Source organism: Typha angustifolia, chromosome 14 (genome assembly GCF_048772165.1).
Source record: "Typha angustifolia cultivar Huaian chromosome 14, ASM4877216v1, whole genome shotgun sequence".
Taxonomy (NCBI): Eukaryota; Viridiplantae; Streptophyta; class Magnoliopsida; order Poales; family Typhaceae; genus Typha; species Typha angustifolia.
In genome coordinates, this window is record NC_133252.1 from 12,222,586 (window position 1) to 12,246,128 (window position 23,543).

At 37.7% G+C, this 23,543-nt stretch overlaps 5 protein-coding genes and 1 non-coding gene across 9 annotated transcripts; 2 read left to right on the forward strand and 4 right to left on the reverse strand.

The window, feature by feature from the left end:
* The first annotated feature begins 1,045 nt into the window (after positions 1-1,045).
* On the forward strand, positions 1,046-3,849 carry LOC140776360 (mannan endo-1,4-beta-mannosidase 8-like). Of its 3 annotated transcripts, XM_073120036.1 has the most exons (7): positions 1,922-2,080; positions 2,179-2,458; positions 2,572-2,766; positions 2,862-2,984; positions 3,072-3,283; positions 3,375-3,509; positions 3,581-3,756. In XM_073120036.1, exons 1-7 carry the CDS (start codon positions 1,947-1,949, stop codon positions 3,621-3,623), a joined length of 1,122 nt encoding a protein of 373 aa, XP_072976137.1. In that variant the 5' UTR covers positions 1,922-1,946; the 3' UTR covers positions 3,624-3,756. The 3 variants fall into 3 exon arrangements, with proteins under 3 accessions (XP_072976136.1, XP_072976137.1, XP_072976135.1); XM_073120035.1 differs by lacking the exon at positions 1,922-2,080 and adding an exon at positions 1,046-1,119 and having other exon boundaries at positions 3,375-3,848; XM_073120034.1 differs by having other exon boundaries at positions 3,375-3,849.
* A 29-nt stretch (positions 3,850-3,878) lies between these two features.
* Positions 3,879-3,952, reverse strand: TRNAI-AAU (transfer RNA isoleucine (anticodon AAU)). Its single transcript has one exon. It is a non-coding gene; the product is annotated as a tRNA-Ile (tRNA).
* A 29-nt stretch (positions 3,953-3,981) lies between these two features.
* LOC140775751 (methylesterase 17-like) lies at positions 3,982-9,424 on the reverse strand. Its single transcript, XM_073119168.1, is given in 7 exon segments — positions 3,982-4,186; positions 4,188-4,225; positions 4,467-4,531; positions 4,534-4,642; positions 4,644-4,666; positions 9,129-9,182; positions 9,412-9,424. Coding segments are annotated over 7 exon segments (507 nt in total).
* Positions 8,123-11,626, forward strand: LOC140776835 (uncharacterized). Of its 2 annotated transcripts, XM_073120718.1 has the most exons (3): positions 8,123-8,593; positions 9,552-9,787; positions 9,864-11,626. In XM_073120718.1, exons 2-3 carry the CDS (start codon positions 9,670-9,672, stop codon positions 11,330-11,332), a joined length of 1,587 nt encoding a protein of 528 aa, XP_072976819.1. In that variant the 5' UTR covers positions 8,123-8,593; positions 9,552-9,669; the 3' UTR covers positions 11,333-11,626. The 2 variants fall into 2 exon arrangements, with proteins under 2 accessions (XP_072976819.1, XP_072976820.1); XM_073120719.1 differs by lacking the exon at positions 8,123-8,593 and having other exon boundaries at positions 9,559-9,787; positions 9,869-11,626.
* A 657-nt stretch (positions 11,627-12,283) lies between these two features.
* LOC140776466 (uncharacterized aarF domain-containing protein kinase At5g05200, chloroplastic) lies at positions 12,284-17,237 on the reverse strand. The gene is made up of 11 exons (XM_073120182.1): positions 17,077-17,237; positions 16,860-16,971; positions 16,597-16,739; positions 15,771-15,884; positions 14,810-14,998; positions 14,577-14,732; positions 13,926-14,191; positions 13,669-13,766; positions 13,394-13,572; positions 13,093-13,203; positions 12,284-12,735 (listed from the first exon to the last, which is right to left on the reverse strand). The coding sequence occupies exons 1-11, from the start codon at positions 17,140-17,142 to the stop codon at positions 12,556-12,558; spliced, it is 1,614 nt and encodes a 537-aa protein (XP_072976283.1). The 5' UTR covers positions 17,143-17,237; the 3' UTR covers positions 12,284-12,555.
* A 1,101-nt stretch (positions 17,238-18,338) lies between these two features.
* LOC140775790 (trans-cinnamate 4-monooxygenase) lies at positions 18,339-20,990 on the reverse strand. Its single transcript, XM_073119223.1, has 3 exons — positions 20,120-20,990; positions 19,886-20,019; positions 18,339-19,141 (listed from the first exon to the last, which is right to left on the reverse strand). The coding sequence occupies exons 1-3, from the start codon at positions 20,902-20,904 to the stop codon at positions 18,543-18,545; spliced, it is 1,518 nt and encodes a 505-aa protein (XP_072975324.1). The 5' UTR covers positions 20,905-20,990; the 3' UTR covers positions 18,339-18,542.
* Positions 20,991-23,543: the final 2,553 nt, after the last annotated feature.

The following is a 23,543-nucleotide window of genomic DNA, read 5'->3' on the forward strand; positions in this document are numbered from 1 at the left end:
CTCTTCTCCTTTTATTTTGAAATATATATATATATATATTCGCTGGATGATAATCTCTAGTCTCTACCCACCATCAACTAACAATAAGATCTCTGTGTGACATGACAGGCACGTCGGTAGCTACTGATTTGGGATACTATTATTCAATGTATTTGGCTCGTAGTCGTAGGCCAAGTACATTGATTTCCAAATATGGTGGTAGTGAGTTGCGAATGTTGTTTCTTGAATTTTCTGCCAAATTTTGATATTTTAATCCATTAAAGGAGGAGATACTCACTATATCTAGACTTATATATATACAGGGGGCTGTTGATAAATTGTAGGCTAATAATAATAAATAAAATAAAATTATCAACCCTGTTGTTGGGAAAAAAAATTTAGAATAGTAATTTTAAATTCTTTCTGTTGTAAGTATGCAATGCATGCTAGGTAAGAGAGAGATATTTTGAGAGAATTTTTTGTTAATGAAATAAAGCATAAGAGAAGAATTCTATTTTGTGAAATAGCTTTAGTCAGATCAAAGATTAAAATTATAATTAAATTTATATGTGACATAATTTAAATAATACTTTTAACTTAGAATATAGATAATTTGATGTTTGCTTTCTACCATAATATAGATAAAATTGGATCAAATCAAGCTTTCAAAATACTAAATCGCATCTAAACAATAATTCAAGAATATAAAAACACCATTTGAGAATTTAAAAGATAAAATTATAAATAATAAAAAAAGATGATTTTTTTAATTTATAATATAATTAAAATATAGGATGTGATCTGTTACTCCCCTGTAAACAGACGTGATGCATGGATTCATGCACCAGGAAAGCCACTGGATCCTTTATAAATGATACGCGATTTTTAAAGCACGTGCTTCTCATAAATTCTAGTTTTTAAACGAATTTTAGTGGTTGGAATGCCATGGTGACAAGTTGTGAGAAATTATGGAAATAATTAAGTATTAGCATCTCATATAATAAAATAATGGGTAAGAATGAGGAATAGTTCAACGATGGTATCTATAAAGCATAATTGGCATCCCAAATTCTTCTTCATTCCTCGATAGATCAAGCTTCCTAATTCTCGCAAGATACTGCATTTCTAGCAGTATTTTCTGTAAGTTTTTCATCATCTCTCCTTTAATTTAAAATAATTATTTTTTTCTATGGATGATTCAATCTGTTGTAGTATACCGAGTGTGTCATACAAACATATAAATGTACATAAAATTAAACTCATATATAGAGAGAGAGAGAGAGAAGTGTTTGTATACAATGTTTGACATATGTGTGATGAGAAAGGGGCTTATTAGAACTCAGATATTTTCTAAAAAAAATTTAATAAATATAGTCACTACCGTACTAGGGATCTCTTTTGTGATTTTTTTTTTAAAAATTAGAATATATAAGATAAGTGAGCTTGATAATATTATTAGTACTACGAACCTGGTCTCTAAATATATGGCTTAGATGAGCTCCCATTATTTATGCCAAATTATGATAGCACTCAAAGTATACATTTCTTGCTATCCTATAACTTGTAAGTAAATTTCGAAACACACTAGTGCTAAGAATTGGAGAATTTTGAGACTTTGACCAAACTAAAATTGCCTCGGCTCTGTGTTGTTTGAAGAAATCCTTCCCTTTATATATAATATTTGTTATTTGAAATCTAATTTATATTATTTTATATATATATATTATAAAGCTTATTTATTTATTTATATTTTTTATCAGTATTTTTATTTAACTTGTATATCACATATGATAAAAAAAATATAATAATTTTCTGAATATTATGATACACAAAATTATAAGGAGTGAAATGAATTTAAGCATAACAGGGATTTAAATGTAATTTCCCTCATTTTCTCCACTTGCCTTCGACTTGGAGCTAATATTCCAAGTATCCGAGGAACCATTTGTTCTAATGGCTTGGGAACTATGGATTCCGTGGCCATTCCAAATGGGAATTACACTCTTCTTTTTTCTCCTCCATTGCCATCCATCTTCCTTGCATCAATTCTCATGGTCTCTTTCGAAAATTTCGTTACCAATGAATACTTTGGCCCTAATAGGTACCAAAAGAGAAGAAGCCCACTTCTCTTCTCCAATCCCCGCTCCACCTGATACCTTCTCAATTTTGATAACATGTTTTCTTGCACTTTGCTCGCAGGACTCTATTTTGGGGTGAAATGGGTGACGAGGAGTGGGCAATGGTGGGAAGAGAAGGGACCCAATTGGTGATCAAGGACCGGCCTTTCTTCATTAACGGGTTCAATACCTATTGGTTAATGGTGTTTGCAGCCGGCCCAGAGACAAGGAGCAAGGTTTCTGATGTCTTTAAGGAGGCCAAGGGTGTTGGCCTCAACGTCTGCCGTACTTGGGCTTTCAATGACGGTGGATGGAGTGCTCTCCAAACATCACCTTACAATTACGACGAGGAGGTGTTCAAGGTAATCTCCAATTCGTTTCTAAGTTTGGGTTGAAACAAGTAATGATTTTGCTGCCCTCGATGTGTTTGAGAATGGGTCCCAATCAATTGGTATTTTGAAAATTTCTTCTGTAGGCACTGGATTTTGTAGTCAGTGAGGCAAGAAGTCATCAGATCAGACTTATACTGTCTTTATGTAATAACTGGGGGGACTACGGGGGGAAGCCTCAGTATGTGAAGTGGGGTAAGGATGCAGGCCTGAACTTAACTGACGACGATGACTTCTTCTCCGATCCAATCATTAAAGACTACTACAAAGCTTTTGTGAAGGCAAGCATCCCATGTCCAAATTAAATTTTGAGAATTCTGATTTCAACTGAAAAGTGATTGCTCTGCGTCCTCTTCTCCTCGTTTGATGTGTTTAGGCTGTTCTCACCAGAGTAAACACAATAACGAATGTGGCATATAAGGATGACCCCACTATTTTGGCATGGGAGCTGATTAACGAGCCAGAATGCCCTTCAGATCCTTCCGGCGATAAATTGCAGGTTTTATTCGCAAACTAGGTTCGCTTAGCTATTAGTATATTAATTTGTATACCTTCAATGTGTTTTTAAGGCTTTGCTTACTTTTAGGCATGGATAGAAGAGATGGCATCATATGTCAAGTCCATTGATCCAGTGCATCTGTTGGAGTGCGGCGTTGAAGGTTTCTATGGCCCTTCGAACCCTGAACGTCTAAATTCAAATCCCGCAAGCTATTCGGGGCAAGTAGGAACAGATTTTATTAGGAACCATCAAGCTTCCGGTATCGATATTGCTTCTGTTCACATCTACTCTGATAGCTGGTAATTTTGCTTTTTTTTTTCCCCCACAGTAAGCTTGTCAATCGACTAGAGTGAGTTGTATCATTTACTACTGTCTTTAATTCTTTGAAAGGCTGCCACACTCGATCTCGGACGATCACCTGCAGTTCGTGAAGACCTGGATGGAACAACACATGGATGATGCAGCGAAATTGCTCAGGATGCCAATCATGTTTGCGGAGTTTGGAGCGTCGCTGAAGGATGAGAGGTTTGATCTCGAATTCCGAGAAGCCTTCTTTGAGACAGTCTACAGTACTTTCTTGAGCTCCAGGATGGCAGGAGGTGTTGGAGGAGGATGCGTAATCTGGCAACTATTCCCTGAGGGTGTAGATCATATGGATGACGGGTATGCCATAATACTGGCGAAGGCTCCCTCCACACAAAACGTTATCTCACTCAACTCAAAGAACCTCCTCACCTGAAACCTCTGCTATCTTTCAATTTAGCCAATATGTTTGAAGACATTCTGTTTGTATGATTTATGTTCTCGCAATGTTTTCAAACATTAAAGTTTGTTACATATTTATTATAATAAACAAGGTGATTGGTGATGAACAAAAAACAAAAAATTGTTAACTGGCCCATGCAGGTCTCGAACCTGCGACCTTCGCGTTATTAGCACGACGCTCTAACCAACTGAGCTAATAGGCTAGTTTACAGTTTAATTATGTATTAGGAAATCATTCAAGATCTGAGAAGAAAGGGCTATGATCTGTCTCCATGACCAACACATCACTTGGTGGCCATCTCCTGATCATGGCATCCTGCTGCTCTGGCCTTACCATATGATCATGTGTTGTCTTTATGAAGACTCTTCTTACTTTATCCAATTTATCTCCTCCTCCAAATCTAGCACTGCAAATTGCAGCAGGCCATGGCATGAGTAATACTTAATCCTCCTGCACTATGTCCCACCAAAATTACCTGAGATAAAAATAAATAAATTAAATCAACTTATTTTTATCTCTTCTATCCTGCATTCCTGCTTCATCACCCAAAACATAAAATTAGGGACAAAAAAGAGGATTAATTATTTTAGAACCCATGAAACTTTCCGTAAAAATATTTTTATCTCTTCTATCAATTCAACTATGCATGCATCATCATAAAATTGAAAAGAGAACAAGACTAGGAACTTCTATTTACATAACAACGTCATTCCTACCTTCTCATCATCCGGCAACGTTGACATTAGATCGACGAGCGGCTTATCGTACTCGTCAAACGAAAGGACGGGTCAACGCCGGCGGTGGTGAGGTCAACGCACGAGACTTTGTGACCGGACTTCTCGAGGAGACATCTGAGCTTGAACCAGCACCAGGCTCCATGGCCGACGCCATGGGACGAGTATAAAGTGTTCAAACTCTTCTCCCATTTCCTACGTCTCTCTATATTCTCATTCTCTCTAACTCTCCAATATTATTTATCGAGTACGAGAAGGGGCAACCCGGTCATCGACGGGGTTTTGAATAATCTTTTCAAAGTATTACGAGTTTTGAGCTGTCTAAGTTTAATGAAGTCAACGAAGAAAGAGTGATGGTGAAATTGTAGGGCTAATTCAAAAGAGACTAAAAGAGTAAATTTTGGCCATTTTTTCTTGTCAGGATTAATTTAGTCTTCCCACGGTAATTGCATCGGATAGTTTAATCAACCTTTCATAATTCCTTAAGTCAAATATTTAAGGTGACTAATTAATGCCGAACGGAAGCTTTACGGTTGGTCTATAGACATAGTTATCTTTGTTTTCCTGGAACTTAGGTGAAAGCCATTTGCTTATTGTTTAGCTATCAGTATAAAATCTTATATTTTATATATATATATATATATATATATGTGTGTGTGTGTGTGTGTGTATGTATTTCTCAACATGAGCTAATTTTTAATCTTTAAATTCTAATCCCAATTGATGTTATTGTTTTCTTTCACACTGACTAGATAATGACTTATAAATTATACGTCATATGCCAGCCGACGAGTTCCATAGTTATCATCAAGACAACTGGGGAACTTATCGGTCGTCTATAATGGATAGGTGTAATAATTCTACTTTGGGCCTCTATTTTAGCCCAATAAATGGCCCAGGAAACAGGTTATGGATTTACACACTAGAAACTATTTATCTTGGAATATTTTTTATAATAAATAGTTTATCTTAAATTAAAAAAATTTAATACATTTTATTCGGTGATGTCATGGATTTCTCATGAGGAGAGTGAAACCAAAGTTTTGATATCATATGAAGTACATGATATCCCCCCCCTCCCCCATGACGCCAGTGAGATATTATTTGCATCACACGCTTTGCATCATCATGTGTCATCCCCTCTTCAAAGTGATGGCGGCGCACCGTTGGGGATGTAAATGCTATCATAATTATTTACATTAATGTGAGTCATAAATTCATGCAAACTTGGTCCTTAGCTATGTTTATGTTTAGATAAAAATACTAATAAAAATGGGAGCTTTCTTGAATGAATATGTAGCAAAACCACGAGTGCTAATTCTTTTGTGAGTCTGTCTCACCTATAATTAGCCGACAAAGTTCTGGATAGATTTAAGGACAGATTATTTTAAGGTGATTCCGTTGGATTTACTTGTTAGATGCTTTTAAAATTTTAGATTATTATTATTTTTTAAGAGAGGTTTTAAGGAATCTAATCTATCAAGATTTGACCGGTTAGATTTTGAGATATCAAAGGATAACTGAGAGAAAGAGAAGATAAGAGAAAATTAGATCGGTTTGTCCCTATGAGATTAGGAGGATTGGCGAATGCGGAAGACCATTTGACCGGAGAGACGACGGTGATTGACGAGAGGGAGGAGGGAGATGTTAAGATATATATATATATATAATTTATCTTAAAATTTTACTTAACTATAACTTATCTTAAAAGCTTATTTGATTTAATTAAGATTTATTTTAAATACTTATATGATTTAATTATGATTTATTTTTAAAAAATTATATAATAGATAAAAATAAAATAATTAAAAGATAGTAAACTCGATTCATTAAACCTAATAATTCTTACAATTATTATAAAAAAATACTTTACCCGCTCATTTATTTTTTGGTAACGCTAAGTTGACTTGCACTTTCTCTTATATATATAGATTAAAAGAAGTAAAGTTATATGAGTCATTTTGCCATTTTTATTAACGATTTTTGTAATTGTAATGCAGCTAAAAGTTGAGAGGAATGTTTTAAAAAAATCCTGAGGGTTGATGGAAAAATTTAAAGGGGAAAATATGCTTGATCAATACTTTTATTAAAGAGGAGCTGTAAATAAGTTATTAATACCTTTTGTGACGAGATCAACCACAGGAAATATCATTAGCAATCTAATCGGCTGCGATGATCCTTAAGATATCAATGGACTGTCAATTTTGTATACTGTAATGGTTAATATGAGCGGTAACTATAGATTATCTTTCTTTTAATATCAATAATAAACTCGTCGATTAATTATAAGTTAAACAAAAAAATTAACTCTTCTCAATCAATATGTTGCGATAATACTAATTCTTAAGAAATATGCATATGTATGTAATACTCTTGACGGTATTTAAGCTCACGACATCTAAGATAGAACTCGACTGCTGGCTGGACTATAATGATGACTTTGATTATAGACTATTATTAAGGATAACACTATGGATGAAACTTAATTTTCAAAGAGCATTCAATCTGATGGTTAACTCGTCATGTTCATTGTCAACTGCATCTCGCGTGACACATAAAGTCAATGGTTGCAATTAAAGTGTTGCTGTTAAATGTAAACTAAGAAATTAAAGAATGCAACTCACAAATTGACTTCATTTCCAAAGTAAAAATTTCAAAGTCAATTGCTGGACGTTGTATTGACATTTGGAGGTACACTTCGTTGGGCTTCTTTAATTTGATTACATAGATTGCAACCAAACAATAAAACCGTGTATATATATATATATATATATATATATATATATATATATATATATATATATATATATATATGAAGTAATGGAAGCCATTACATTCACAACGTTATAAATAAATTGAACAAATATTATTAAGAATAAGAACGATTATTTCAACTTATACAGAGGTGTGCTCGCAGGCAAGAAGAAAAACAAATTCTTGCTGTTAGATGGATTATTTTATTTATTGAGTGAGTTGGCTTGAAAGTTAATACGAGGAAAAAAAAAATTATGAGTATAATTTTCTCCAAAGTAGGTGCCTGATTTAAACTTATTATGATCTAAATTAAAAAAATAACTTATCTCACTATATTTATTTAGTTTATCATTAGTTAGAATAAAAATAAAAATTGTAGGACAATTCGTACCCTTCCATAGAATATCCATTCTAATTATATAGAATATTCATAAAAAATTCTATATTATCGTTATATTTAATTTAATTTAATCCACACGCTTTTAATAAAGCTTTAAAAACCATCCACATATTTTAATTTGATCGAGAAAGTCCTATATTAGCATGGTTGGTTGAAAAGTAAACGAAAAAATAGTGTAAAGTAATATATAGGGTCTAAAATGAAAAAAAAAAAAAGAGAAATACCTTGACTTTTGTTTTAAATACCTATGAGTTCACTTTTTCATTTACTCTGCATCAAATTTGAAGCTATAGATTAGAAAGGTTATGAGATCGATTTTAATTTTAAATAATTTAATAGTTTAACTTAATGGCTCAACTCAATGGATCGTTCGACAATAAAGTTGACTAAAACATATTTAAGCGGCATTTAGTTCGGAGCTCATTTCTAGCCTTAAAATCGTGAACGAAAAAAATGAAAACAGCTTGGAGCCTTGGAGTGTAAGAAAAACAAGTGATCACAGAGAAGGACCCACTTCAACCATCCGCTCTCAAAGTCGTCTCCTTTATCTTCCCCTCGCCATGGTTAGTTTGATTGAACGAGAGGAGAAGGACCTTGACTTCTTCCCTCCTCCGTTGACCAGCGCTTATAATAACTTCTTGTCACGAGAGACGGAAAAATGTCGATAGATATATAGCTTTGATTCTTTCTCCGCTAAGGGTTTCTGTGTGTTCGTGTTTCACCTCTTGATTCTCTATTCCTTATTGGTCCTTCGCTGTCTTGGAAAAGGCATTATCTTGTTTATAGCTACCCACCATTTTTTCTTCGTTGGCACGCTTCGGTAGCCTTTTGCTTTCCAGAATAATATATGGGTTTTCCATTAGAAGTTGTTTCTTGTCTTTCTCTGAGCTCTTCTAGCACAAAGAGGCGAGGAAGGAGATGACTTGAAGGACATAGAAGCTTTCAGCATCCAAAGGTGGCTCTTTTCTTTCTCTTTCTTGTTCCTTCCGTGCTCTCTCTCATCTTGGAATTTCTCTGTTTCTTTCCCAAGATATTGCCCGTATTGATATGTTACTTGGTAATCTAGATGTTGGTCTTCATTATTTCAATGCTTTCTTCTGGTTATTGAGTTGAATTTAGCTTTTCTTCCTTGTTCTAGCGATTACTTCACTGTTGATTCCATGATCTGAATAGATTTTTGAGCTTATAGAATGGTGACTTCTCTATGTTTTGCACGCCCATTTGTTCAACATGTTAATTGGGGAAGCTTGGAGCTTTGTAAAGGAACATTTCAGAAGATCTTTTGCTTCGTGATCTGAGAATATGCGATCTTGGTGGAGATCGCAGGATCTTACTTTTTTCTTAGCGGGTCCTACTTCCTTTTCTAGTTGCCCTGCCCCTCCTGCCTCTAGATCTAATTGCAAATATGTTCCACTTCGATATGGAACTGACTATGAATGAATTGCTTCAAATTTCTTCTGTTGTTTCAATTTTACCTTGAGAGTCGATACCCCTACTTCACGGCACCTCTAAAGATTTGTGCTTGTGTTCCTTGGTTTTCCTTTCTTGTGAAAGTACTATTACTTGTTAATTTAATAAGCCATCTAGTTCTTTCTGTTCCGGTTATAGATAGTTCTTTGACTGACTTTGTCTAGATTTACAAGCATGCTAATCTGATTTTCTCCATGTATAATTCTATGGATGCAGTAGAAAACACTCTTACGTTCATAAGTCGTAATTAAGTGCAAAAGCTAGCAAGAGCAGATGAGTCTAGAGGTTTTCAGGACTTCTAACTTTGGTAACACATCTTAATGTGTCTAAATCTTGAAGGTCATAACTAGTGATTTTACTTCCACTGATATGTCCTCCTTGCTGATTACATAGGAAGCAAGCAGTTGGATACTCCTGACTCTTGGTTATAAATTCTTCTGCAGATTGTGAGAGATCTGGAAGAGGATAAAAATTGGCGTTTTTCTTCGTTGGAACATTATGTCATACAAGATGTTTTTTGATTAGGCATTTGGTTTATATATTTGAGCCCCTCAAACAACCATGGGTGGCACTTCTCCTAATGTACGGTTCGTGAGATGTCCGAAATGCCATCTGCTTCTTGTCGAATATTCTAATGTTCCTGTTTACCCATGTGGTGGATGCGGTACAACCCTTCAAGGTATGTTCTTTCTTCAATCTTCAAATGCTTCCTTTTCTTGTAAGAGAGAATTGTCCAAAATAGTTGTTCTTCGCAGCAAAGAAAGGAAATGCTGGAGGAAGCTCCAATTCAGTAGCTTCTGAAGCTGATAATTATTCAAATCCGCCAGATAATTTCTCTACAGATACTGGCTCAGTCTCTTCAAAGGAAGACATTTCCCCCTTATCTTCAAATACAAACATTTCAGAGTTGGAAGAAGTGAATTCTCTGGATCTGAGTCGGCAACCAGGCATGAGTCCAAACTTGGCCCACAAATTCAAAGAACCATCACATACCATCAGTCGTAGCATTGCCTCAGTCGATGATATCCTTGATAGAGCAAGTGAGAATGGACCTGATGAGAATCTACGATCTCCAGCTACACGAAGTGCATATGCTTATGATGGAAGCTCCTCGTTCTCTGATGCTGGAAGCAGTGCAGGTTCCCATGGTCGAGCTATCTCCAAATCTAGACGGACTTTTCGAGCAAAGGCATCAGTCAGAGATGATAGTAGAGGATACAACAAGGTCAGTGCTGCTGTTGAAGCAGATCATCGTGCCAGCAGTCATTTTTCAAAGTCACCAAATGCGAGCTTTAACTCGGATACCATGGAGAAATATAGTACGAGAAGATATGAGTCATCTTCCAAATATGGTATTAATGAGAGACTACGAGGAACCTCAGTTGACTCTGAAGACTCCCAGTCGATGCAGAGCTCAATGGACTCACAAGAGGATTTCCCACAGAATGCATTATTCAAGTCCAAGCAAGTTGAACGTGATTATGTAGAGCGACAGAGGAAGATGGGCGCATTCAGAGACAGTCCTAGCAAATTTTCTAACCAAAGAGTTCCCGAGGAAAGTTTTCAGCACAGAGGTATTAATCCACAACGACAAATCTATTCCCACAAATCTAATCAGCAATCTCCTCCACGTCCTAATCCAAGCCCAACATCTTGCATTCAAGGTGGATTATTCTGGGACAACAAGCAGCAGAAGTCAAGTTGCAATGTAAAAAGGCAGGTCATTAAACACCACTGCAGGCCTATCTCAGAGGGTGCTCCTTTTGTCATCTGCTATAAATGCTTCAATCTGCTTCAAATTCCTGTAGGTGCTTTGGTATCGAGGAGGAGATTAAATAAGCTGCAGTGTGGTTCCTGCTCAGAAGTTCTTATGTTATCATTTCCTGCCAAAACTTCTATGGATACTGAGGCTCATCATACAGAGGCTAGAACTGGGGATGATTCCCCTCAAGATCCAGTTTCTATCTACGAAGAATATGGAATGTCCACCAGAAGTTCTTCGAGTGAAACTGAGTCCGTCCTACACGACAACAGGAATTCTTCTATAATGGGAGGTCGTGAGCAAGCATCAGCCTTGGCACTTCATCGGCTCATGGGATATGCGTCAGCCCGTGATATAATGTATCAAGTCAGTGATATTGGCCAAAGCTTTAGATCGACAGCTTCACGTTCTTATCAACGTTCTAAGGAGAGCAATGTGGGATATTTGATGGAGAAGAAGTAATATTACTTCACATCATGAGCAAGCACTGATTCATTGAGATTTCAGAGGACTGAGCACTTAAAACAGTATATTCTTTGAAAGGAATACATTGAGGGAGGGAGGGTAGGTGGCAAGTGAAATATAGCGTTATGGGTTATGAGATGTTTAGTCCTCCAAGAACGTTTGAAATTCTAAATTTTGTTTGTGTTTTCTTTTTCTCCCTTTTGTGGATTAGACAAATACTCAGGCTTATTTATTTGATTTGTTCGATTGTGCAGCTTTACTCAATAAAAAGATATAATTTGATTGTTTCAGTTAACAATCGACAATCTTTGATGTTGAACGATTTTAATGTTCCTTTGGTGTAGGCCAAATACTTGTTACAGAAGTAACTATTCCTTATATCATTGTCATCCAGATGCATAATTCAAGTATCACATCATTAGGGACGTAACTGCATAGGAGATGGATGCATTGCTTTTAACATCTTTAATCTATATGTCAGGTTATGTTTCTGTCGTCAAAACTGATAACAAATCAGTATGCCTTGATTCATTTATGCATCATCTGAGGGAGAAAAAAAGAAAAAATTGCACGGCGTTGAAAGATCAAAACATCTTGGCTCACATTTTTCTGAGGACAAACTTTTAATTCCTAATGCGGGCTCATCTTTCTCTAGCTGAGTTCCCTTAGGAGTTTCTCTGAAACTGCTCGAGGAGAAATGTTTCATTTTCCCCATATTATTATGTAAAATATCTGGTAATTGCAGCAATAAATTGATAAAATACAATAGAATTGAGAGAACAATTGGATAAAATATATAAGTAATGCAGCGTGAGAAATAGCTCTTTCCACCTATTTCCACCTGTAGGAAAGATAGAACCATAGTGCAGAAACTACTCGATATAGAGACAACCTTAAATGGCTTGGATCCAAATACAACGGCAGGTAGCAGAGTGCGGATGAAGAGCATTTATGTCAACATTTAAGAAGCACGACATCCTCTCCTCCTAGTATTCAATGGAAAAGGACAGGATGAGATCCTTACATATATTGGATATCATGCCACAATTGCACAACTTATCCAATTACATATATATATATTTCAAATACTGTCATGTGATTTTGATATATCTACATAGCGGGCGTTTCTACATAAAACTGCCACATGAACTTATTTACAAGTATTGCTAGTATCTCTGTAACTATGTCTGCGAAAAAGGGTAGACTAAGCTTAATGAACTTCATCGGATCTGATTCATGCTCCTCATCCTCCGATTTGAGACGATCGTAATCCTCTGGTCCTGCAGCATGTTCATGTTGGGAGCCAACAATCTCGTATAGCGGTCGAAATATAAAAGCTGCTTCATAAGGAGTGCAAACTCACGAGGAAATCGTAAGCCATATGACTCACTAACCCTAACCTGTTAGAAAGCCAAACAGATATGTCAGCAATGCAAGACTACTCAACTCTATGCATACCAAGAATTGAGACATCTCATGCAAATTGTTTATCGCCTTATTCATCTAGGATCCTCACGGCATGACCGAGTTCACAAAAAGAGGTGAGAGAGGAACAAGCCTTAACCAAAACGGGACTGTGGAAGTGGCAGCATGCTCTTCTGCCACTTCTACTTGCCTAGACCCAATATTCCTTTAGGAATCATGTGAAGGCTACTTAACCGATATAGGAGAGGGCTATTCAAACAGCTTCTGGAAGACTTAGACATTTTACTTCAGACTAGTTTCTATAGCAAGAACACTCTCATAAATTAGCTTACCACATCAAGAAACAGAGCATTCATCTGCCTCTCGTCAACAACTACATTAGCGGAGATAGCTGCTGCGTCGGACCCTCTTGCTGTCGCAACTACAATTTCTGTATCCAGATCCTGCCAGAGCATGAATTCTCACAAATAAGAGCATGAAAAGCAGGGAAAGAATGGTAAACCTCAGTTTCAGTAGTTGAAATATAAAACAAACAGAATATCACCAATTTTAGCAATGAAAGAATAGTTGCTTAGAAGCAGCCAACTCTATGCTACAGTTCCAATCATTCATCAAGTGTGCAATAAATATTACCTGTATTGATGAGAATATCTTTTCTAAGTCTCTTGCAAAGGCTTTTACATCTACATTCTTTTCTGTAGCACCCATATCTATTAAGGAAGAAGCCATAGTTTCATAATCTTCACTTGCAAAAGATGCCAAAAAGATCTCCATAGCAGCCCATGTTTTTGGAGATATTCGTCCAACAATTCCTGCAAAATATCTCTAGTGGTTACCTAACTAATTTTCAAGTAACATGATCAGACTGCATTATCACCATTATGGAGGAAGGTTCTACTAGAACATACCGAAATCAAGAAATCCAATTCGGCCATCACGAAGCAACCATAAGTTACCAGCGTGCACATCTGCATGAAAGGTCTCACATGCGATCAAGCTTCCAAACCTACAGAACTATTTCATCATTAATGCTTCATCTAAAGTTAATTGAATCGTCTATAACAAGGGAGCAAAAATAATATTGTGTTAATTGGATGAAGTTCCACAAAATGAGAAACTTTAATATTCATTGGAAATAGAAGAGCTGATAAACTGAAAAATTTACCAGACATTGAGTGCAGTTACTAGAGTCAACTCAGGGTCAGGAACAAGAGATCTTATAGAATCAAGATCAGTGAGAGGAACTCCATAAAGTCTTTCCATTGTCAATACACGACCGGTGCTGCAATGCCGATACACAATTGGAGCCTTAGCCTGCCTCTCGAGTCCCATGTTTTCCAAGTATATCCTAAAAGACTCGATATTCACAGCCTCTTTTCGAAAGTCAACTTCCTCAAGCATTGATTCTTTTATATCTTTGACAATACCTACCTACCAAAGAGGATTTCACATTAAAGCACAAAACTTTCATAAATGAAATGGAAAAGCATACATCTTCACATGAAAACATTCTTTTTCAAGTGAAGTCCCTAGCTGCATCAGTTTTTCCTTTCCAGCTTTTAGGGAATTTAAGAACAGAACAGAAAAGTAACAGTTAAGATATATCATATAGATCGACCCTTTGACCTCTGCGAGTAGCACAGTTTTTCCTAACAATTCAAGGAAAATGTTAGGGAAAAGTAATTTTCTTCGTTACAGTAATTTTGTAAATAGAAATATGCAATTTAAGTGTTCATTTGGCATGTATTCTGTAAAGATTTGCACAAACCCAGTTATTGCACCAAACTCATTGAATAGACTAAAAGTCTGCGCATACCAGTGATGTCCGGCGAAGTTCAGGGTTTAGAAATTCCAGGATTCGAGCAACAACATAAACAAAGTTCAAATCCGCAACTAATATATCTTCTATACCAGGCTTTAGAACTTTGATCACTACTTCTTGTTGTGAACTTTTAAGCCTTGCACCATGAACCTGAAAGGGAAATGCAGAAGTTATCTTCAGTATCATTGAATTTGTATAGAAGATAAACAAGGATGTTAAATATCAACCTGAGCTATTGAAGCTGAGGCAATGGGTACTGGATCAATATATTCATAGACACTATCCAATGGCCTCTGCAATTCCTCACGCAATATAGCTTCAATTTCATTGAAAGGGATTGCTGGAGCCCGATCAAAGCAGTTTTGGAACTCCTGTACATATTCTGCAGGAAATAAAGTTGGTGCAGATGCTATGAACTGCACCTCCGCATTATCAGTTGGGCCTCCAGATAAGCATATACTAGAACTACAATTTCAATTTGTTATTTTGACTTAGTAATAAATTTCCTTCAAAAGCATATGAAACCTAGGTACTTAATACAGAACATTTTTCAAGGTAGAACCCCAAATGTTCAACTAACATGCTTATAACAAACATTGAAGGATGAACATCAACAGGGTTTTGCCATCTCAGATTTGCTCATACTGTTCGCTGTCATCCACACAAACTATTATCCTCTAGTACTTTTTCACATTATTCTGAGAAGACCACATTGATAACTATGCTGTCCAATTTAATTAATACTTTAATAGATATCAGATCCTTCTCATCCTAACATATTCTCATGGATACCACAAGGAATACATATATGCCATAAAGTTTGCTGACATAATAAAGTCTTAAGCCTTAAATAATTGTCAAGAACTAAGCGAGCTCCAAGACATGCAAAATAGGGTGCAAAATTTTCAAATTGATAGGTGATACTGCTTATGACCTCTCTGCAGAAAACTCCCTAGTTAGGGTGTTCGGTAAACGTTAGCACATGGATACAAACACGAAACAATTTTCAGATGGGCAACATAGGAGAAGCAATTTATTTTCCCTTCTCAGCAAAGAGAAAAATTTTAAGCTTATTGAATTGAGATCATGAAAAATTATTGCCGTAATAGAGAAAGAACAAATAATAATGTACTTCAAGCTGCAGAATAATCAATTTTAACTCCAACATCAGTAGTCCCATGTCTATACCTGACCTAATTTGATATAAGTTGCACCCATCCGTTCAAATAGCCTCCGAAGGTAAAGGGGAGAAAGTAATCCAAGCTGCATTTGGGTTGGCAACCCTGCAGATGCGTTCCTTGTCTGCATGAAATTGAAGAAAAAGCATTTACTAGTGCTTAAAAAGACTGTTTCACTGAATAAGCTACATCTACGATTATTAACGCTCATAATACTAAAATTTGAGACATAGGCTTTCTCACTTCTGAAACAAGGTACTTATAAGATCGAATAGAATGATCATTGCCTGTGGCTTTTAAAATCCAAAATGAAAATGCCAAGTGACTAAATAAACAAAATAAGGGGAGAAATTAACTATAATTCCTCTGACATTTCTTATTAGTTAATTTAATACTCACAAAGTTTGCATATTTTTCTTCATTTAGAGCAAGTTATCTGAAGCTCCCTTAAATTTGAGTTATGTGCGGTGTGCCTATTGAAACAGGTTAGCTGACCCACTAGATTTAGGCCCACTTGCTCTAGTGTCTGATTCACCTAGGGACACTTTCTTGTTTGTACGTTTCACAAAGGAAATACAAAACGTTAACACATGAATGACTCAGATCTTACGAAGTATAAAGAGAAACAAGATGGATATTATCTGATGAAAGTCAAAGATCACAACGGAGAAAGCTCCTAGAAACAGTCAGTCGAATAAAGAAATGCTCAGATGATGATATGCATGAACCAAACAGTCAATTCCGAAAGAGAACATTTAATAAAGCACATAAAAGCATAGATACATAGAAGATACTAACTTTTCAGAAAAGTGAGTAACCTAGGAATATAGACATACCCTGGATACATCATTTAGCCACTCTCCACCAACACCGATTACAGCTTGAATGCCTTGGGCTAGTCTCAGTGCACCCCGAGGTCCAGTACTAATTGATGTCTGGAATATGTCCTCCACTAGCTTTGGCAAGTCAGCTATCCTGTCTGCAGTAAAATAAACAAGAATACACGATTTTCAGGCAAAATCTAAGTATGGTCGATTGAGTCGATTTAAGCTTATCGCTTCAGGGGGTCATTTCCTCGAACACCTCTCTGAACATTTACCTTGGATGCCATTGGAGAAGTCCGGAGCTTGCGAATACCGAGCAAACACCGCTACCCGACTCGATCGACCATTGAGCTTCCTCAACTTCACCGATCTACTAGTAGCAGGCAACTGCGTCCAAATTGTTAACTTTCGATCAAAACTTTGTTGCAGAGTCAATGCTTAGAGAAATCTAAAGCTAGAAATGGTGCCAAAACTTGAAATCAAAGGTGAGACCTGGGGGTTCTGGAGGAGGAGTGGGAATCGAGCTAGCGGTACACCCCTCATCGCTGTGACCACCATTTCGGTTGCTCTCCTCGTCGGATCGAGAGCTACCACTTCGACCAGAGGAGGGGAAGGAGTACAGGAGAAATGGGGCCTCTACTTCGGCGTAATAAGTGTGGGGCAGATGGCGCCACGTGTTTCGCGGAAGGTGTGGACCTCATGATCACCTCCAAGTCCAAGGTGATTTTTTTCTGGGATCTTTTTCAGATACACCCCAGAGTTACAACTATATTACAGATAAAGCTGGGATCCGAAACGATATGTAAACTTAAGGATGTTTTCAATTTAACCCACTCGATGATTTTTTCACCCCTCTCATCTTTTTTTTAGTCTTTGACCCCTCAATAATTCAATATCATCAACCCCTTGATGTCCATAAGACTATAACTATTATACCCCTAGAATGTCTATTTCTGTGAAAAAAATAGTCACTATAATCGGAGACCAGTGGAATTTAAGGATGGGTTAAGTAGTTATTAAGAGATTATTAGCAATACGATTAGTAGTGGATTGGTGAGATTAGGATTTGGGAGAAAGAGTAGGAGAATTAGATTTGATTAATGATGATGGTTATAGTGATGAGATTTATATTTTAGGGTTTGAGAGAAATACGAGAAACAGGAGGAAAGGGAGAGAACAAGATATTTAAATCTAATTATGTGCTAAGCTTTCCATATATTTTTGTTAGAAACCATAACAATGAACAGACGGATTTGATAATTCTGAATAGGGGATGTAAGTAAAAAAAATTCACCTGGGTCAAAAGTATAATTAACCCTATAAATAAACTTGTTACATTACTTTTCAATTTATTTATTTTTGCACAGAAGACTCTTGTATCATTATTGCATCTATATTGCTAAATAAATGAATCATACGAGGCAATATAATTATGAGTTTAAAATCATCAGTTGGTAGAAGCAAAACTTTTGTTTTTAGATCATCAGTTGATCAGTAGCAATCTAAGCCGACCAGGCTAAGATAGCGGCGAGGGAGACTGTTGGAGCTTACTTCATGCTGCCATTCTAAATCATTCTTGTTATAATTAAACTTAACCCAATGACACAAAAAGAACTGCAGTGACACCAAAATTATAGAAACGAGCACAATATCTAGCATAGATTGTGGCAAAAGAGATCAGCTTGAGAAGTAATTGAAAAGGCCGTATAGCATGAAGAGCAAATGACATAGGACCTAAAAGAATTTCCTGGCCATAATTCAAAGATAAACTATTATTTCACTCAAATACATGAGCAGCAGAAAAGCAAAGTACAAAATCATAGAGTGCTTCAGGTGATTGATAAATTTACATTAGAAATCTTATCCCTTTCAACCAATAGAAATGGAATTCAAGATCCTCCCTCCCTTTTCTTAAAAGAGATGCCAATGAGAGGACTAGAAGCTAAAGCTCGGCCAATTTAGAACACTCTAGGCTTGGCAACTATGGTAGAGTGCTTCAAAATGTGCAAGCTGAATTGCCCTCCCTTCTCAGTGGTATCAAGCATCTTTTGCCCTGGTGGAGGTAGCAGCTCAAAGTTCTGAACCAAGCGGCCAATTGTAATCCCCAGAATTGGCAATGCGAGTATAATCCCAGGACAACTCCGACGGCCAACACCGAACGGCAGGTACCTGAAGTCATTGCCATTGGCCTCGACCTTCGCATCCTCCTCCAAGAACCTCTCAGGCCTGAACTCTTCGGGTTTCTTCCAGTGATCAGGGTTGTTCGCGAGCCACCAAGCATTAACAAGGATCTTGCTCTCTGCAGGGATGTCATAGCCACCAAGCTTAGCATCATTAAGGTTCATGTGAGGGACCAAGAGAGGGATTGCCATGCGAAAGCGGAGAGTTTCCTTAATAACTGCCTGCAAGTAAGGGAGCTTTTGGGTGTCAGGCTCTGTGATCTGAACACCAGGGCCGAGCACGGTGTCAAGCTCATTGCGAAGCTTCTGTTGGATATCAGGGTGGTTCACAAGCTCAGCAATGGCCCACTCAATTGACCACAGTGTTGTCTCAATAGCTGCAGGAAATAGGCAACTTGGGAGTTATTTTAAAGATCCAATTGCTTGATTGAATTAGAATATTGAATTTTAACAGCATAATCTTATATATTATCCAAGTTCACTGGTAAGTTGACTGCTCAAGACTAATCAAAATTAATTACCAAGTCAATTTATGAGACTAAAAAAATGGCAAGATTCAATTTTTTTTTTCCCTTTGATCTATTCATTTATAAATGTAAACAGAGCACCAGGTGCATCTGCACAGGGATATAAGTGGAATTTGCAACGCCCACTTCAGTATGACAACCATCTGAATTCTATTATTATTAAGAGAGGACAACTATAAGGACAAATGGAAGTAGTAGTTGGCTTCTTCTAGTAATGAAAGAATTCTCTTTCTTACGCACGATAGGAGGATCTCTATGTAGCTAATCATTTTCTAACGAAAACTTAAAAACACTATTATAATGCCCACTTCAGTATGGCAACAACCTGAATTTAGTGTCTAACAGAGGATGACCAGGTCAAATGGATACAAATGGAAGTAGAAAGCACTAGAAAGTAGTAGTAGTCTTCCAGTGATCAAAGAATTCCTTTTTTTTATCATGCAAGATAAATGGATCTCTACACGTCTCCAACTATGCATTGTTGAGGTATCGTTATCCAACTTTATTCTTATCATATGTCATATAATTCCACTGTCAATTATACTCTTTTACCAAACTGTGAAAATGAGAGACTGATTGAGAATAACAAGTTACCTGCAACATTGATGTTTTCGACGATGTAAAGAACATTGTCCTCATTGATCTCCCCCTTCTGCTGCGCATCCAAGATGTGATCGATAGCGCACTTTAGCCCCATGTTATCGTCCGGCTTCGTGCTCGGTAGCTTCCTGGATAAGTTTCACCCCAATTTTAAACTTTATTCTATCCCGGATAAACAAGTCAAACAAAAATTGAAAAGGATAGGATGGATTGATGGATGGTACTTACTTCCTCTCCTCAAGGAAGTAATCCTTGAATAGTTTGAGTCTCCGATCCTTGACCTCCTTGCAGATCTTGAGATAACCCCTCAAAAACGGCCTCAAGATCGGGATAAAATCGCCGTAATTATACTCAAAGCTCTGCGCTAGGCGACTCCTCTCTCCGTTGAGAGCCTTCAATCTAAGGAAGAGGGGGTCGTCCATGCTCTCGAACCTTCGATCGAACATGATCCTGTACATGTTGTTGTACATCATGAGCTGCAGCCGGTGGCGGAGGACGATCCCATCGACGGCGGCGGCGGGATCAGCTTTGACGCCGTCGACGACAGCGGCGGCCTCGGCCTCCCAGCCAGCACGGTACTGCTGGACAACCTTGTTGGTGAAGAAGGGCACAGTCATGATCCGGCGCATCTTGCGCCAGTGCTCGCCGTAGACGGTGAAGACCATGTCCTGGCCCTTGCCGGTGAAGATGTCGAAGACGACGTTGCGAGTGCGGGAGCCGAACTCGACGCCCTGTGTGTGGAGGACGTCGCGGGCGAGGGGAGGGGAGGAGACGACAACGAGGTTCCGCTGGCCCATGCGGAGGAGGAGGATGTCACCGAATCGGCGGGCGAGGGCCGCGAGGTTGCGGTGGTTAAGGTCATCACCGACCTGGAGCCAGTTGCCGAATACCGGAACTGGTAGGGGGCCGGGGGGGAGACGGAAGCGCTTGCCGCGGAGCTTGGAGATGACGGTTGCGAGGATGAGGGAGGCGAAGAGACCCAAGAGGGTCTTCTCCAGGAGTAGGAGATCCATTGGCGAGGACTCCAACGGAGAAGAAGAGAAGAAAAGAGGGAGAGGCTGCTAGTGTGGTGGCGGTGGTTGAGAAGAGAAACGGGTGGTGGAATTTATAGTGGAGTCGAAAAGGTGTGGTAGGTATAGATAGGTGAAGTGAGCGCATGGAAGAGTAGTTATCTGAGCGGTAGGAGAAACCGAGAGAGGAGGAGGTTGGTGGGTTTTCTTCTCTTTTTGCCTCTCTTGGTTTTTTTTTTTTTTTTTTTTTTTTTAACTTTAGGATAGTTTTTTTTTCCTAAAAAATATAAATAAAAAATGAATTTAAAATTGTAATAAATCTCTCCAACCCACAAACATTCTTTTTATTTTAATATAAAATTATTTAGTTTTTTTTTTAAAAAAAAAAAGGCAAGCAAATACACTTGGTGACCTCACAAGTGAGCTCAACAAGATCTAAGAATCAATCACGACCGAGTTCCAAGTTTACGTAAACCCAAAACCCTCTTAGGGGACACAGTTCAATTTAGTTGGTGGACCAATGCTAGCTGTACATATAATCACGCGTAAATAAATTTTCCTAACTACTTTTTGACTCAAGAAGGTGGCGAATTGAGCGTTGGCTACTTAGCCTTTATTTTTATTTTTTATTTTTATTCGAATATCATTGGCTTAATATATGTAAGAGGATGAGTAGGTGAAGTAAATGCTCCCGCCAACATGAACAGCCGGCGCCGCGTGGACGTGTAGGAAGCTCATCACGTGTCCATCGCATTGTGGACATGGTATGGTAGTAGGTAGGGAACGGACACAATTTTAAGAATTTAAGAAAGCCATTTAGTAAATACTTTTCTAAATAACTCTTTATATTTTAGTAATTTTTGAATTGGAACCCTTCTTGAGCTATTTGTAATCGGTCTTTTTCTCTTGTTATTTATAATTTTTATATGATTCTCTGATGCTATTTTAACTAATAACTATTTTTATTTAAACTGTAGTTTAGTTTACTCGATGAATAAAGGTATTCTAACCTAACACAACACTAACCTGATCTACTAAAATGCCTTTCATGAAAAGGAATATTTTTTAATATTTTTATAAGGTAAGTTTAGTGTCCTCAATAAAATATTTTTATTTAGATATTATTTTTTTTGTGCTACAGATTCGTTAGTTTTAGTATCACAAAATCATTCAAAATGTAAAAGGTGTTATATATAAAAATTTCCTACTGTACGACATAATTGACGATGAAAATTGGTTCAAATTATTAACCTTCTACCTAATTGTTGGACGAGATTTAACCTCCAGATTGGTAGAGGAGACTTTGTTTCCTCCAAATAATGCAGATTTTGCGAAGGATGAGTGTAGAATCACCCAACGAAAGCTTGGCAACATTTGAATTCTTAATTGATTGTCTCTTACAATTGAGCCCCACTGTATCGTAGAAGAGTTTTATTTCGTCTTTTTTATTTAACGGAGTATGCATACCAAGTGGGTCATATAAGCTTCTCCTTCTCTCCCTAGATATATTGTTTTGACTGATATTTGTTGGCATCTTCATGATTGGCTCGTGGTTTTAAATTTAATTATCTAATTTATATATGGAAAAACAAACCCCTTTATCTATTTTGATGACAAGCTCTTGCGTATAGGGGTGTAAATGAGCCGAGCTTGAGTGATCGACTCTGACTTAGGCTTGATTCGAAATTAATTTCGAGCCTTAGAATTAGGCTCAAGCTCGGCTCGACTCAGCTCGAGTCAAGTTTGAGCTAGGCTAGACCAAGCTCGAGCCTAGAATGAGCCTATTATTAAGCCTCATTCAAGCTGAGTCGGATCGAGTTGGACTGAGCCAAATTGAACCCAAGTCGAGCCTCATCATCTAGCCTCGTAGGATTCCTCCTCCATGGGCGCCGTCGTCTTGAGTATCGTTAGGTCGAACGCTGAAGGTGGGGCCCGTGGGATGACATTGGGGGATCTGCTGGAGAGCTGCATGGCAGAGGTGCTGATCTGCCAGAAATTTGTTGCCATCATGACGAGGCGGGACCCTAGCGGTTTGTCATTGCCAAAGAAGAAGGCGGCGACGGTGAGGATGTGGGATTTGGGATTCGAGATTAGGGTTTTTCTCACCCCTTTTATACCAAGCCTATTGAGCCAAGCCTGAGTGAGCCGACTCTAACTCAGGCTCGCACGATATTAATTTTGAGTTGGTTTCAACGGCTCAGGCTCGGCTCATCTCTAACAGAGCTAAGCCAAAATCGAGTTTCAGCCGAGCCGAACCCGAGCCGCTCATTTATTTTAACAGCCCTACGTAGGTAGATAACTTCATCAATTTTAGTTATATTTTGTAATCTTGATATACATAGGAAATTAGAGATATTTTGAATAACCCCTTTATCTGTACTATAAGAAAAAAAATAAGCATCAATCTCTAAGACGTAAAGATATGAATGGGACAACATTCATACCACATATGCATGGAGTGAGGGAACGAAAGAAGGTGAGCTACGATGGAGTAAAAGAAGGGTGAGCAAAGATGGAGTAAGAAGAAGGCAAGTTGGATGATGGACAACAGGCGACAGCAAAATGAGTAATCAAACAGTGGCGGTTATGAAGAACGACAGGTGAAGATGGAGGAGGACATGTTGAACGATTATAGGTGGCCT